Below are 16870 nucleotides of genomic sequence, written 5' to 3'. Positions count from 1 at the left end.
TGATGACACTAGAAGGTGGGGCCTTAGGGAGGTGATTAGGTCATGAGGGTAGAGCCCTGATGAATGGGATTCAGGCCCTTATAAGGGGCTGAAGAGACTGGAGTTCACCCCTTATACCATTTGAGGACAGTGATAAGGTGCCTTCTCTGAACCATGAAGCAGGCCCTCACCAGACCTTGATCTTAGACTTTCCAGCCTCTAGAACTGTGAGAAATATATCTTTGCTGCTTATAAGCTTTCCAGTTTATGGTATTTTGTTACATCAGCTTGAAGACAGTCTCTGCTGCAGCTACTCTACTTTGCCATCACATGCAAAAGCATCCAAAGACAACATGTAAATGAATGTGGCTGAGTTTCAATAAAATATTATTTACAGAAACAGGTGGTAGGCCAGACTTGGTTCATGAGTCCAGGCCATAGTTTGTTAATTTCTGCCCTAAATCATTAATGCTGAATATTAAGGTGACGAAAGAGTTGAGTTCCTTTTCCTGTATTTTGAACCAGCCATTATCCTACCCTGACCTCTCATACCCTAAGCCTTCCCACCCACCTCAACCCCCTTCAATGTGTTTTTTTGCTCATTCTAAAATCTCTTTGTGAAAAATCCTTTCACTCTTATTTCCTATAATTTCCATCATTACAGGATTTATACTCTGTTCATCCTTAATGATTGTGTTCTCCACTACCACCACTTCTTTAAATTCTATTCCCCTAATTTTCCTCAGTCATAAAATTAAGGTCTACTGAGAGAGAATTATAAGAGGATAATGTGGAAGTGGCAGAAATATGGACTGGTTGCTAGATGGTCATGAATGAGAGGATTCAGAAGAGAAAAAAGAAAAAATCTGTGGTTAATTATTTTTTTGTGTATAATTTTCTATAGCTTTCTTTTCATACAACATGTAATATGTACAAGAGTAACAATAAAAATCTGACATTTGTATAATGTTTTACTAAATACCTACTTAAACTTTTCCAATCCTACCACTGGTCTTTGGTCACCCAAGGAAATCATGCTAAAATATCACTGTTTTCACGCACTGTCTATCTTCTTTAGGGCTCTGGGATAAAGGCCAACCAACATATATAGAAGAACAACAAAAACAATGTGGGTAAACATGAAGGCCAGAGAAATGGCAACTTCTTCATGAAGGGAAGCTGCTTATCCTCAAGGGAGCCACTTGAGGACTATCCTATGAGCTGTTTTTCATGCCTGACAGGAAGGTATGCCCTGGTGCCTAAGTTGCTTCAGTTCTTCTTGCCTGGGATCCTAAATACAACAACACATTGAGCCCATCAACTTTTCAGACCCACAATATCAATGGGGCTTTTTCTCAAAGTGACAAAGCATAGTTTACAAAAAGCTGAATACTGTAGAGGAATGAAGTCTCCCTGATACTTTGATTAGAGAAACAAGGATGCATTCAATGCAAAGGACAAGAAAACAGGGACTTGGTCAACAACTCTCTACTTTAGGGTAACTTCCAGGGAATAAAAATTCAAGGAAGATCTCCACAGAAGTGGGATACCAATTACTTAAATCTATGAACAACATAATCCACATGAACATAACTTAAAACCTGCTGTAAATACATTCTAGTTACGTTCATCAAATTAAACAGCAGCCTTCAGGGACAGGGAAAAAGTCCTAAGCAACTTTCAACACTTAGCCTTTTTAGTTTTTATGGATAATATAAAAGAAATGATACTCTCTGGAGAAGTGACACCATCTGTATATCTGAATATCTACTTTGGATTCAAAGAGTAACAAGAACCACCCTGTATCTTCCTGATGGAAAGGATGTAAACCCTCAGCCTAACCTATCAAATAAGAATTTCCTTACAAACTGAGAGGCTACAAAAGGGCTCTGATATGACCAAGAGTTGGGGAAATTAGATTTCATAATGTTCATACTGCTTCCCACTCTCAAGGATTTCTTGAATTTCCACAAATGGGTATTTGGGAGGTTGGGGATCAAATCAATGGAGATAAGAAACATACTACCTACAGCTCAAAAGAATGTAGCAAGTGTAATTAGAAGCATAAAGAATTGGTTGTCAAGTGCATATTAAGGGTCTGCCACCTAAATACTCAGGTATTTAACACAGTGATAAAGCCAACTTACATTTCTTCACATTCAGTAATTTTTCAGGGTTGCTCTTCAGTGTGAATTCTTTGATGTCTGATGAGGGATGAACTGCACTTAAAGCTTTTCCCACATTCATTACATCTAAAGGGTTTCTCTCCAGTATGAGTTCTCTGGTGTTGAATAAGAGCTGATGAATGAATGAAGGCTTTTCCACATTCACTACATTTGTAAGGTTTCTTTCCGATATGAATTCTCTGATGTTTAGCAAAATTTGAGCTCCGGCTAAAGGTTTTCCCACATTCATTACACTCATAAGGTTTCTCTCCAGTATGAATTCTCTGATGCTGAACAAGATGTGTGCTTTGACTAAATGTTTTTCCACATTCACTACATTCATATGGCTTTTCTCCAGTATGAACTCTCTGATGCTTAGTAAGGGATGAGCAATGGCTAAAGGCTTTCCCACATTCTTGACATTTATAGGGTTTCTCTCCAGTATGAGTTCTTTGATGTTTAATTAGTGCTGATGAATGAAGGAAAGCTTTATCACATTCATTACATTCATAAGGCTTCACTCCAGTATGAATCAACTGATGCTGCACAAGATGTGTACTTCGATTAAAACCTTTCCCACATTCATTGCATTCATAAGGTCTCTCTCCAATGTGAATTCGCTGATGTACTGCAAGAGATGAGCTTTCTGTGAAGGTTTTCTTGCACTCACTGCACTCAAAGAGAATTCTAGTATGAGTTCTCTGATGTTTAGTTAAATTAGCTTTGTGGCTAAAAGATTTACCACATTCATTGCAGGTATAGGGTTTCTCTCCAGTATGGACTCTCTGGTGTCGAATAAGAACTGAATGGTAAGTGAAGAGTTCACCACAATCATTACATTTATGAGGCTTTTTCTCCTTATAGGTTCTCTGCTTTTTCATTACGTTTGATTTCTGTTTCAACCTTTTCTCAAGTGTATGAAAGGTATAGGATCCTTTGGGAACTCTGTCTTGAGCAATAAGGACAGACTTCTGGCTGAAGTTTTTCCAACATACATCACGCTCATGATCTCTTTTCTCAGGGAGTGAATTCACATGGGTAAATATTTCTCTGAAGTGTTTCTCCTGATTTCCTTGCTGATTTTCTAACCAATTTTCACATTCAAGAGCTGTTTCCAAGTTGGAGTCATAGACACTACTCCTTGTTATTCTGTCTATTATTGCAACCTGGCATGATTCTTTGGAAAAATCTTGCACTGAAGTTGAATCCTTGCTCTCAGGTCTTGTCTCCATGTCTGAAAGACATTGATTTGAAATGCAAATTTCCTTTGTTTCTGTGCTCAACAAAAAGGCAGTACTGTAATAGGTAAGAGTTAATAAAGATGAAAGCATGCCATCAAGAAATAAGTGGATTTGACTCAAAAGATGATTTGCAAAGAGAAGCAAATGGAGGGAAACAAATGGTTAGAATATGCAGAGAAAATGAATACACCCATCCAGTACAGCCATAAGAGGAGGAAGATGACCAGAAATATAGGAGAAGGAGGGATGCAGATAAAGCAATATATCAGTGAATGAGCAGGCAATGAGTACAGTAGATCAGCATGGAGAGAAACAACTTTTTACAGAATACCTACTGCTATAATAAATATTCAGGCAGTTATCATCTTAGTTAGTGTAGAGTACAGTTATGACTTCTAAGTTTCCTGTCTTCCAATCCTACTCATGTTCAAATGTATATCCCACTGCCAGTTTAATCTAACAATGCTTTTATAATATGTCCCTGATCAAAAATCTGTGATCTCTCATATGTAATGGCAAAGATATGAAATGATATATGCACAAGGCTATTCACTGCAAAATGAAAAATGACTGAATAAACTATAGGGTATACATATAATGAAGTACTATACAACTTTTTAAAAAATGAGAAAGATCTCTATATTGCTATGATGTGATCTCCAGAATATACTGAGAAAAATTTAAAAAGCAACGTGTAAACGAGCATGCATACCCTGCTACTTTTTGTGTAGGAAAAAAGGACGAGGATACAAATATATATACTATTTGGTTATATTTTCAAATACCAAGGAAGGATAAACAAAAGACTAATAAAAATGTTACCTATAGGGAAAATATCAAAACAGAAGAAAGAGGACAGGGATGGGAGGTAAACCTCTTTAAATATATCTAATAGAAGTATATTGGAATTTTTATATCCAATATGAAACTACTTTGTAAAGATAAAATAATTTAAACACCATGGTTCAAAGGAAGAAACAGATCAGTGAAACAGAAAAGTTCAAAAATAAACTCAGGTATATATAAGAATTAAGGATAATATAAAGATGATACTTCAGTTGTTAAACAAAAGATAGATTTGTTTTTCTAACAAATGGTGCCATAACAATGATTACAAATTTAAAAGAAAATTAAGTTAGACTTGTCCCTCATTTCATACACCCAAATAAGTTCTATTCATTCATCTACTCATCTACTTATCTATTTTATTTAACAAATATCTACTGAATATCTACCATGTACTAGGCTCTGTGCTAGTTACTGGGGGAAAATACACATAGTCCCTACACACACAGAGGGAAAGAGAATTTAATCTAACATTCACAAATAAATATAAAACTGAACCTGTTCAAAGTATTGAGAAATAGAAGGCAAATGATGCTATGAAAAAATATGAGGGTGAATAAGAGGGAGAGTATTCTCTGAGGAAGTAAATCACTGAGATGAAAGAAAGTGGATTGGACTTGGGTGCATATTCTATGATGTGAGAAAGGTGTGGGGAATGATAAGTATGAAAGCCCCAAGGTAAGAGGGACATTCAAGAAAAGTACAGCGGTTGAGAATATGAACTGGAATCAGCACACATGAAACTGAATCCCAGTGCTGCCACTTACTAGTTCTGTGATCTTGGACAGTTATTTTACCTCTCTACTTCAGTTTCCTTATGTGTATGATATGGCAATAACAGTGCCCACTTCATATGGAATAACAATAATACCTACCTTAATGAGCATTAAATGAGAATATTTATAAAGCACTTAAAATTGTGACATAGCACAAGTGCTACATAAGTGTTTGTTAAATAAATAAAACATAAATTGATAAAAGGCTGGTATAGGCAGGTAGAGATAGAGATTTTGACGTGTGGTCCATGGGCCCCTGGGAGACTGGTAAGTTCAAAACTACTTTCAAAAATAACACTTAGATGTTATTTGCCTTTTTCATTGTCATGACATTTTCCCTGAGGTTGCAAAAGTAATGGTAGTAAAACTGTTCACAACTTAGCACAAATCAGGACAATGACACTAAACTTATTAGTAATTACTATATTCCTCCCCACCATGTAACTCTCAGTTAAAAAACAAAAAAGCCAGTTTCATTAAAAAATGTCTAAAGAAGCAATAAACATTATAAATTTCATTAAACTTGAATCCTTGAGTACAACACTTTTTAATATTCTGGGTTGATGAAATAAATATTCATAAGACGATTCTGTTCACACGGAAGTATGATGGTTGTCTTGAAGAAAATCACTTCTGCAATCAGTTGAATAGTGAGCAGAACTAACCACTTTTTTCATGGACATTTCTATTTGAAAGAATGACTAACAAAAAAACTATGTTGCCCACATTAAGTATTTAGCAGATTATTTCTTAGAAATGAACAAAGTGAGCTTGTCATTTCAAGAAAAACAAATGACAGTATTTGATAAAATTTGAGCTTTCAAGCAGAAATTACAAGTTTTGGAAAACATTTACCTACCACTGACAGCTTGATAGCGTCTTAAAACTTAAATGACTTTTCTGTTAAGGTCAGTGGTGATACAAAAATTATGATTTTTAAAAACATTGACAATGCAAAGTGTCGACATTTGGAAGATCTATAAAACTTAGTGAACAAATATTTTCCAAAAGATCAATAGATTTTAATGTAACAGAGTATGACAAATTTCTGGATATGGTTTCAGATTCCACATTGTACCTAATCTTCAAGAAATTACCACTTGTCCAATTTTGGAGTCATATCAAAGAAGAATAGCCATACTTATCTGAAAAGGTTACAAGATACTTCTCCCTTTTCCAAAACTATATGAGTATATCTGTGTGATGCTGGGTTTTCTTCATACACTTCAACCAGAACAATATATCACAACAAAGTGCATTCAGAAGCATGTGTGAGAATACAGCTATCTTCTACTAAACCATACATTAAAGAGATTTGCAAAAGTGTAAAACAATTCCATTCTTTTCAATGACATTTTTTTGTTTGTTTTTCATAAAAATTATACTGTTAACATATAATGGGTTTATAATTGTTATTTTTAAGTGAATTAACTAACAGCTTAAAATTTTTCTGAGTTTTAATTTCTAATACAATATTTAATTTCTAAATATTGGTAGATATAACCTACATAAACAAAAGCTCTTTAGGGCTCTCAATAATTTTTAGTTACACCAGATGCTATGATGCCAAAACATTCGAGAACTGCTACGATAGAACAAAGAGACAGAGGGAGAGTAGGTGAGAAATAAGGCTGGAATAATAAGTAAGAGTCAGATTTTGCAAGACTCCGTAGGCCTCAAGGATTTTGGCTGTTATCCTAAAGGCAATGAGAAGCCATCAAAATGTTTTAAGCAGAACAGAACAGAGTATACAGGGGCAAAGATAGAGTCAGAGAGATTATCATAGTAGTCCAGGCAAAGAAAAGGGATATGGAGGGATGTTAAGAGTGAAGAAATATTTACAATATAATTAGGTAAATATAATAATAAATTGGATAAATGAGAGAAGGGGAAATGCAAAGACTGTTCATAGATTCCTGGCATGTACAATTTGATAAAACAGTACGTATCATTAAGACAATTACTGGAAAAGGATCCTGCTGGGTGGGGGGAAGGGGAACTTGGGCATATTTCCAACATTCAGTTTTAAACAAGTTGTACTGAAATGTCTTTGACATGAGCAAATGGAGACATCAAATAGTTACAGAGATGTTCAGAGCGAGAGCTCCAAGGAGAGGTCTAGAATGGAAATACAAATTTGGAACTCATCAGGATAGATGAAAATTGGTTGTGGGAACGATAAGACTACCTAAGGATAAAGTACAGACTGCAAACAGATGAGTAGCTGGCCAAATCTGACCTCAGACAGTTGTTTGGCCCACACTGTTTATATAAATTTTCCGTATTAGTTGCCAGCTTCTAAAAACAGGGAGATTTCACATAGAAATCCAAATTTGGGGTTTCCCTTGAAAAGAACTGGTAGCACACTGAATGACAACAACCAGTTAGAGCAGGGGTTGGCAAACACAGCCTGCTGCCTATTTTTCTAAACAGAGTTTTACTGGAGCACAGTCATACCCATTCACGTATGCATTATCTAGGGCTGCTTTTAAACTACCATGGCAGATTGAACAGTTGCAGAGAGACCTAGTTACTTACTAGGTCTAATTATTTACTATCTAGCCCTTTACGTAAAAAGTATGCCAGCCCTTCAGCGAGAGCCAGTGGAGTCATGGCGGCTCATTTCATTTGAGGTGTGTGCTCCTCTAGTTTATCGGTCCCACCCTGCCTGCTTCACTCAGTCAACCACCTCCTGGCCCATGTAAGCACGTAAGTTTACGACTCCAAGCATACAAAGGGAAGGGAGATTAAAGTCAAATCTTGAGCAAGTCAAACACTCAATTGTTTGAAAAAGGCTAGGAAGATACACCCAGAGAAGTAAGAGGCAATTCCAAATGGATAAAGGATTTAAAGAAAAAATTCAAAGAAAAATACACTAGAAAATATAGGCAAATATTCATGTAATCTTGGGGTGAGGAAGGACTTCTCAAGCCATACTCAAAAGGCAGAAAATAGAAGATTGTAAAACATTAAATTTGTACATCAAAAAGCACAGCAAAGCTAAAAGGCAAAAACTAGAAAAAAAAATCTATGACATAACAAAGGGTAAATATCTCATATACAAAGAGCTCTTACAGATCACTAAGAAAACAGCAAAATCTCCCACAAAAAAAAGAAGGGCGGTGAGCATGCAAGTCACAAAAACTAACAGGCCCACAAGGAGAAACAGACATACCCAAAATCAAAGGAAAAGATTTTAAAGCTCTCTTGGCACTCAAAAGAACAATAAGATTAAAAAGAAGAAGAATATTCAGGAAGGACTTTCTTTATGAGATACATAAGTACAGTAATTAAAGCAGTATGGTATGGGGGCATATATAGGTAAGTAAACCAGAGAGCCTAGAAATAGATCCAAGTATGTAGGAGAACTGGCTTTGGCATTACAAATCAGTGACAAAAGATTCGATAAATGATGCTGGACTATTGGCTTTAAGCACAGAAAAGTCAGTCCCCTATTTCATACCATATACAAAATAAATACCTGTAAAACAAAACTTGGATATTTTAGAATAAAACAGAGATTATCTTTCTGATACTGGGATAAGAAAGACAATGCATAAAAAGCAAACTATAAAACAAAATAAATCTGATATTAAAATTTTAAAACTCTGTATGCCTAAGATACCATAAAATAAAATAAGTCAAAGATTGGAAGAACCAATTTTTCCTCACTGATTTCTAATATTACCTCTGTTCATGCGTTAGTATCTAAAATATATAAAGAGCTCCAACAAATCAAGAGAAAGATGTGAACAGCACAATTTTTAAAAACAGGCAAAAGGTATCAATAGGTAATTCACAAAAAAGGAAACTTACTGAATAGCCAATTAATGTGAAATGTTCAAACTCACTCACGGTTACCACTCAGAGGAATGCAAATTAAATAACATCTTGTACCCATCAGTTTGATAAAAATTAATAATTGTGATAACATCAACTGTTGGCCAGGTGATGGTGACAGGACCCTGGTAGTTCCTAGTGAAGTAAATGTATGATATTTTAAGACCCAGTAATTCCTCCTCCAGTTATCTACCCTAAGCCAACTCTCAAGATGAACATAAGGAATCAGTAATGATCCCTCCAACTCTGTCACTCATAGCTAAAAAGGAAAAATAACTGTTCAGTTTATTCACACAATGGACTTACTGAATAAACATGATTCATACATACTAACAGACTAATATCAAAATACAATATGAAATTTTAAAAAATTAAATTACAGAAGAAAAGGTATAACATAATGAAATATATATAGTTTTATGTATCTATGTATATGCATGTGTGTGTGTGTACATACACATACACACACAAACACTGAAATGATTCACACCAACTTCAAGATATAGTGGTAACTGCTAGGAAAGAAAGAGAATGAAAGGACTTTAACTGAATCTGTAATTTTTTTTTTTTTTTTTTTTTGTCTTTTTCGTGACCGGTGCTCAGCCAGTGAGTGCACCGGCCATTCCTATATAGGATCCGAACCCGCGGCGGGAGCATCGCTGCGCTCCCAGCGCCGCACTCTCCCGAGTGCGCCACGGGCTCGGCCCTGTAATATTTTTTAATTCTCAAAAAGTAAAAGATATCACACTCCTAAGAATGGCCAAATTGCAGACAGACAATATTAAGTGTTGATAAGCATATGGAACAACCACAACTCACATACTCTGCTGGTGGGAAAGTAATTGTTACGTTGGCTTTGGAAACCTCTTTGGCAACATCTACCAAAAGTGCACACACACCTTCCTTATGACCCAACAATTCTACTTGTATGTATGTATCCAACAGAAAAGCATACATATGATCAGCAAAAGACATGTAAAAGAATGTGCATTGCAGCACTACTCATATAGTCAGAAACTGGAAACAAATGCCCATCTTCAGGAAAATGGATTAATAAACTGGTATACTGACTTTATGACAGACCGTACAACAATGAGAATGAACAAACTAGGACATCCAACAACATGGACATATCTCACAGCTAATGTTCAGTGAAGGAAGCCAGACACAAGAGAATACACAGTATGATTCCATTTATATAAAGGTCAAGAACAGTTAAAACTAACTTATGGGGTCACAAGTAAGGATAAGGTTACCTTTGGGAAGAGAGAGGTGACTAAGAGAGGGCACAAAGGTACTTGTACGGTTGTTTGATCTGGGCATGAGTTACATGAACGTGCTCGATATGTGAAAATTCATAGAACTGTACAATTATGATGCTTTTATGTATTATATAGTACAAAAAAAAGGAAAAAAGAAAAAAGGCAAATGAGGCAAAATATGAGGATGTACTTATTAATCCTGGTGATAGATACACAAGTGTTATTTTATTTTCTAAACTTCAGAATGTATTTGAAGTATATCACAATTTTTAAAAAAATATTTAAAAAATAAAGGCACATAGGCACTTCCAATATTCTTTCTTAAACACTTCTTCACTGTCCTGCTGGGCTATCATTTCTGCAGACTCCTGTCTATCTGACTCACCTGAATAGCTGCTTTTGGGGGCTTTTCTCTCAAGCTTCAATGGTTCTTTTCCATTCTCCAAACTGCAGTTCTCAGGTTTGGAAACTGGAAGCCCTGTTCATCAAAAAGAGAGAGAGAAGGAGGAAAGAAGGAAGGGAGGGAGGGAGGGAGAGAGGAGAAGGGAAAGGTAGAGAAGGAAAAAGGAAAGAAAGAAAAGGAACTCAGTTATTTGTGATGGGCACAAAAATCTATAATGGAGTATAGTACCAGCCCCTTAATCTACAAAGAAGTCAAGACATTACAGTAAGGTCTAGAGTAAAGAAGCACGGACCTTTAAATGGAGGTTAAAGTATTTGCAGCAAGAGTGTGGGCTGGTAAGGAGTTAAACTGGGTTTGTAAAGACAAATGTTTTCACTGTCAAAAAATGAAAAGAATTTCTCTCAATTTCTTAACGGTGTGAAGAAATTTTGGAGAGATACTACAGATTAGTCCTTATTTTAGGAAAGAAGATGAAAAAACTGGGACCTCCAGGCAGCACCACAAAATTGTGAGTGTGGTAACTAGAGTTTTTATCTTCTAATGATTTCCCTGTTCCTCTCCAGTTAATAGAAGTTACTTTCTTAGGGGATTTGTCACATGAGGTTTGGGAGGAGCTAACGTAGTCCCTTCTACCCTGCATACAAACATATGCACGTATGTGCACCCATGTGTGCACACACACACACACAATGGTGGGCACAGGATCCAGAACTGGTCAGAGTACTTCATCTCTCTGGCTCTATCAATTGTTTCACTGATGGGCGTGTGACCCTATTTGCTGAAACTCCCAGGGTAGAAGAATTTTCTTTTTTGCTTAGCATCCTAACTGGAAGAATAATGTAACCCCAGTGCTGCCAAAGGCCATCTTTGCCTCATGGGGAGATCCTAAGAATAAAGGTTAATACAGGACAAAACCAAGCCAATTGATTAAAAATAAATAAGTAATCTTGATAATATGTTTGATTCCCTAAATCAAGATTGTTTTTCCCTTTCAAGTTACTGTGAATTAGGTTTCTACCATTTGAATCCGAAGAATCCCGATACAAAACAAGCAGACTTTTCACAAAGAACCTAGAGCAGAAACAGATTTTCTCTAGGTCCAAAAGAGTGAACACTTTATGACTCCTGAATGCAAAAGTGAAGGCTTTGTTAAGCTACTTCACTTTCACTAAAGTAACGAGGAAGTAAATTTCAGAGTCACAATGAGAATCCGTTCTTACAAAGTGAGACCAGGTTCCTATAGTTCTCCAGCATCACATCCCTTTGTGCAGGATCCAGCTTCCCCCACTCCTCTGGCGTAAAGTCCATGGCCACATCCTTGAATGTCACTGTTTCCTAAGACAAAAAACATACTTTTGTTCACCATCTTTCACTTGATATTGTGAGTGTGGTAATTTCCAGTTGCTGCTGGCTCTGGAGCAAAGGCCTGAGATACACTCAACAGGGAAAGTGACAGTGATAAGTGACAAATATTCTAATTGTTTTCAGATTCTGAATAGTCTATGTAAAGTTACTGGGTATCAATTCTGTAACACATACACAGAGTTAGATTCAATATGAGAACCAAAAGAATTAAGACCATGGTTTTTCCATTAGGAGACGAGAATTTTTCTGGGGAATAAGGTATTAAAATACGCACTAATGAGTCAACAATGTAGTATGGCAAAGTTAACAAAATATAAGCAAAGAAAAAAAAGGCATGTCTGCATAATTCCCCTGTGAGTCAACCTAACCAATCAGAAGATGAACTGTAATACAGAACTTGTGAATGGAGAAGTCATGGAAGGAAAAGACTGAAAGTGAGCACCAAATCCAGTTAAACATGGAATCAATTCAAGGAAAAAAGTATTAAATTGTGGAAAATGACAACAACAAATTCATTTGATTAATGGTACAGATATAACTCATAAATGTTTATGTGTAAAATATCATAAGATTACATTTCTGTAAGACAAAAAATACAAAAAGTATAAGGAGATAGACATATCAGAACTCAACATGCCCCTTTAAATCACAGAGAATGGGAATAATATCCCAAGGTTTCTGAAATAAATATATACCAAATGCTGTAACTGGATAGAAGGTACCTTCTACTTAAACATTCATGAGGTATTTGCAAAAAGTAACAAAGTAAATTTCAATAAATTCCAAAACAGAAATAGAACAGAGCAACAACTGATGATAAATAAAAAAAAAATCAGAATATCAAAAGAAAATAAAACACAAAGTGATGCCAAATGGCTACGACTGTACTCAAAGGAAATTGCATAGCTTTAAACACTTCCATTTCATTTAAAAAATAACGTAAATAAATGAGTGGAGCATACAAATCAAGTTAAACTAGTCCATCGGAACAAAATATTATTGCAAGGTTGGGGATGTGGGGGGAGGAATGGAAAGAAATATATGGAGGGAGGAAATACCACATGTCTGAATACAGCAGTGCGAACTCAACAAAACTATGGAAAAACATACGACAAACTGTTAACCCTTAGTAGGAAGAGCTGAGGGACTGAATTTGGGGAGGGAAGTAATTACCTTTATATTTTTTTATGTCTGTGCTGTTCACCTTGTTACAATGAGCAAAAATTTAAATATTAATATTTTAAAAAATCTAATAAGATACCAAAAAAAAAGTCCAAGCAAATTATAACAAAAAAGAAAGCTATAATATTAACATCAAACAAAATCTAATGAAATGCAAAAAGGACAAAGAGAGGGTTTTTAAATTTCCGTAACAGGTTCCATCCACCCTGATAACAGCCGTAACAGTCTTAAATCTAATATCAAAGTGTTGAAATACATAAAGCATTCATCCTTCTTCTAGTACCTGTACCCTGATTATCCTCTGGACACTATGCCTGGACACTTTGTCCATGTAGTTCAGGTAGTACTGACTCCATCCCTGACTCATGGGTGGATGTGTGTTTGTATGTGTGTGTGCAGGTATATTCAATAGACAATTATACTTAGATCTGGGCAGGAACTGGTCCAGGAATGGGCCTAATACCCTGTTAGAGTAAATCCCAGCACTTCTACTGGAATGACATAGAGAGAAACTGCCCTTTTTGTCTGGCCTTCAACATAGGAAGATGTAAGACTAAGCTTGGTAGAGGCCAGCACTAGGAGAAAAGCCTGCTTGAGAGCAAAACCCATGGAGAGAGAGGAAAAGGTCAGTGAAATTCGGTTTTAATGTTACTGCTTGATCCCTTATCTAGCTAGACCGATTTTTCAGTTACGTTAATCAACAAATGTCTTTTTGCTTAAGCCAGTTTAAGGTGAATTTTTATCAGCTACAACTTAAAACTTCTTCACTAATAAAGTCTTTAAGACTAACATAAGGTGGTTGAGAAGCCAATGAAGATTAGCAGATACATAAAGGACCCTGAGAAGTCACTTTTACAAACACTACCAACGTGCAATGTTTACTTTTTACACCTGGATTATAGTAGCAAAGAGGATTGAGGAATCTTTGGGTTGCAGTATGCCACATTCATCATGGAGAGCTCCTTATTTTCCTACCCAACTTCTTTAAAAATCTTCAAATGTACAAAAGTTAAAAGACAAACACAATAGGGCCGAGCCCGTGGTGCACTCGGGAGAATGCGGCGCTGGGAGCGTCGCCGCACTCTCCCGTCGTGGGTTTGGATCCTATATAGGACTGGCCGGTGCACTCACTGGCTGAGTGCCGGTCACGAAAAAGACAAAAAAAAAAAAAAAAAAAAAAAGACAAACACAATAATCACTCATATAATACAACCACCTCTTAAATTCAACAATTCTTAATATTTGCCATATTTGCCCTTGGTTGGGGGGGTCGGCAACAATATAAAAGCAAGCTGCACCCATATTAATTCAGCATTCATCATCTCAGAGGGTTGAATTCTAACTGTTAACTCTTTTAGTTAAGACTTCACAGGCTTTCCTTTTTCAGCATTCCTTTGAACAGAGAACTTATTATTTTTATAACCACTTCAGCATTTAAGGTGCTTTCCTAAATCCCTACTTAAAGTTACGTGCATGTTGTTTTCCTTAGAGAAACAAATTTTAAGAGGTATGTGCCACATTATCTTTAAAATAGTTTCCCACATTAACAAGCTAAAAATTAGCAGTAGACTGAAGGGAAATGCTGTTTACCTGCCTGTTGATGGACAATAAGTAGCAGATGGAGAAGAAAGGTACTATAAGGAAGTAGGAAACATTTTCTACTGAGTCCACTAGTCTCCCAAGTAATCTCTTAGAGCTAAAAACTCGGCTCTCTAGGTGGGCTCTAGTGAACAAAGAAACCCCACATCAAAAAGAAGCGAGTATGTCTGTACTCTGTGAAACAAGACAGAATTTCAATAATCAGTAGAGACTCACACTCACCTGAGATCTGGCTGTGAGGCGCAGAGCTGTCACTTCTTCCTCCTCTGTGCTCTTCTCTTGAGAAAGGGGAGAATCCTGGGAAGACAGAGCTAAGGGCAAGAAACCATTCATGATGGGGGCTAGACCTATCTTGTTACTCTGATACACATGTCTAAAAATCCCTCTACCATAACACATGTGCTCCCTACAAACACTGAGACTGAACAGAGCTCCAAACAATCTACCACCTCCCAGGATCATGAAAAATGTCCCAGAATGTTGCCACTTGGGGCTTAAATTCAGGTGCTATCATCATAACACCTTCTGGAACATGACATTCTCTGCTCTAAAATTTAAAGTATGTCAGTTAATGTCCCAGATTTCTCTATACTAAATTAACATCAGAGATATAGGCTCAATGGTTCTCAAAAATCACCTTGCAAACTTATTTCAAAGGTAGATTGCTGGACCCCAAAGTAGTTATCATTGGTTGAGTTCTGGGTACTATCTAGAAATCTAGCAAGCGCCCCTGGGGGAATTCTGACAAGGAGGTCACAGACCACACTGGTCAAGAAACAATGGTGTAGTAGAACTGGAAATCAGTGACTTCCAGGTCTGTTTCCTCTTCCTGAAACACATACATTTATTCTATTGAAGTCATAGGGTCATCGTGCGGCCAAAGTGGGATAACAGGTGTGGGAAAATATTTTTGCCAATTAAAAAGCTGAATTCTCAGCCCCACTGATATGAGTGTAGGATGGGATAATCATTTGCGAGGAAGGACGTGTGAGGAAAAGTAACTGAGGCTTTACTCATGCTTCAGAAGCTAACATTTCCCTCACTATTTAGGGGTGGCTTTCAAGGGTCCACCGTGCACACAGCTGGAGAGGAAAGGGCGGTGATCCCATCCAAATCCTCGATTCTCACTCTAAGAGCTCATCTGCCCCCAAGGCATGGAGACAGAGCGCCCTCCCCGCCAAGAGCCCCCTTCCCTGAGGCAACCGTTTCCCCTGCAGGAGGAAGCATTTCGTCCTTCCACCACACACCTTCGACACTTCAGCAACTCTCACCTCTTTGCTCGGGCATTTCGGCCAAATCTGTCTCCATGATCGCCACCTCCTTCTTGTTCTGACGAGTCTGCTTTTCACCCCAATCCGGACCTCTCCGTGCAGAACGGTCAGAGCCCCCGAGGCTTCGTGTCCTTCCTGCCTTGCGTCTGGGGACTCTGCTCCAAGGTCTCGGGCAGGGCAGGTCGGGTTTCTTCCTCACCGTGGAGCCTGCCTCGGTCCTACGGAGCTGGAGACTGGAAACCCGGGGACAGCGTCCCTGAGGCTGGGTCCTCCGATGCCTGCCCCTCCGCTTGGAGCTGTCCCTGGGGGGACCGAGCTCCTGGAAGAGATGGCGCTGGGGCTGTCACCGAGGCCCAAGGAACGTAGACAAACACTGCCGCGCTCGGGACGCTCGCCCGAGACCCGCGCCGCCAGCTCCGCACCGCGCGCCCGCCCGCCCCGCGCTCGCACCCGCGGCCCCGCGGGGAGTGATTCGCGCCACAGCGTGACGGGATGGGGCTCACGGTCTGCCCTCGAGGATCCCTTCCCAAACGCGCTTTCCAGCCCTGACCCGGCGCAGAACGACCCCCCGGGGCCGCCCCCGAGACGGAGCGGCGTCTGAGCCAGAAACTCACCTCCCATCCCGGGCCTGACAAAGGCGACGAACTTCTCGGACCAGCTCTGAGTCGCGCATGCGTAACAATGAGCGGGTCCCCGGGCTGCGCGATCTCATCCTGGTCTGGAACTACGATTCCCAGAAGCCCCTGGGCCTCGTCCGCCTGTTTCCCAGGAGGTGGGAACACGCGTGGCGCGGTTGCGAGAATCGGAGGACGAGCAAGCCCTTTCCCTCTCGCGAGACTTTCGCGCAGCATTTCATGTGTCTGAACCGCCTGACAAGAGAGCGCGGGAACCCCAGAGGCAGGGACTGCAGTCCGTGTGCATGCCCGCGATTGTCAGCACTG

General features: G+C 38.4%; 1 protein-coding gene across 1 annotated transcript; it reads right to left on the bottom strand.

The window, feature by feature from the left end:
- Nucleotides 1-2057: 2057 nt before the first annotated feature.
- On the bottom strand, nt 2058-16602 carry ZNF286A (zinc finger protein 286A). The gene is made up of 6 exons (XM_063109844.1): nt 16544-16602; nt 15930-16162; nt 14881-14969; nt 11733-11847; nt 10495-10587; nt 2058-3378 (listed from the first exon to the last, which is right to left on the bottom strand). Exons 1-6 carry the CDS (start codon nt 16600-16602, stop codon nt 2150-2152), a joined length of 1818 nt encoding a protein of 605 aa, XP_062965914.1. The 3' UTR covers nt 2058-2149.
- Between the last annotated feature and the right edge of the window lie 268 nt (nt 16603-16870).

The sequence above is a fragment of the Cynocephalus volans genome, chromosome 10, assembly GCF_027409185.1.
Source record: "Cynocephalus volans isolate mCynVol1 chromosome 10, mCynVol1.pri, whole genome shotgun sequence".
Classification (NCBI taxonomy): Eukaryota; Metazoa; Chordata; class Mammalia; order Dermoptera; family Cynocephalidae; genus Cynocephalus; species Cynocephalus volans.
Note: the sequence above shows the minus strand (reverse complement) of the source record. Positions and strands in the feature narration are given on the sequence as shown.

Excerpts from the sequence above, each read along its gene's own strand:
- ZNF286A (XM_063109844.1), bottom strand. The coding sequence starts at position 16,602 with ATGCGCGACTCAGAGCTGGTCCGAGAAGTTCGTCGCCTTTGTCAGGCC. Across the intron at positions 16,163-16,543 it reads TGTCAGGCCCGGGATGGGAG|TCTCCAGCTCCGTAGGACCG; the intron begins GTGAGTTTCTGG and ends CCGGGTTTCCAG. Across the intron at positions 14,970-15,929 it reads CGAAATGCCCGAGCAAAGAG|CTCTGTCTTCCCAGGATTCT; the intron begins GTGAGAGTTGCT and ends TCTTGCCCTTAG.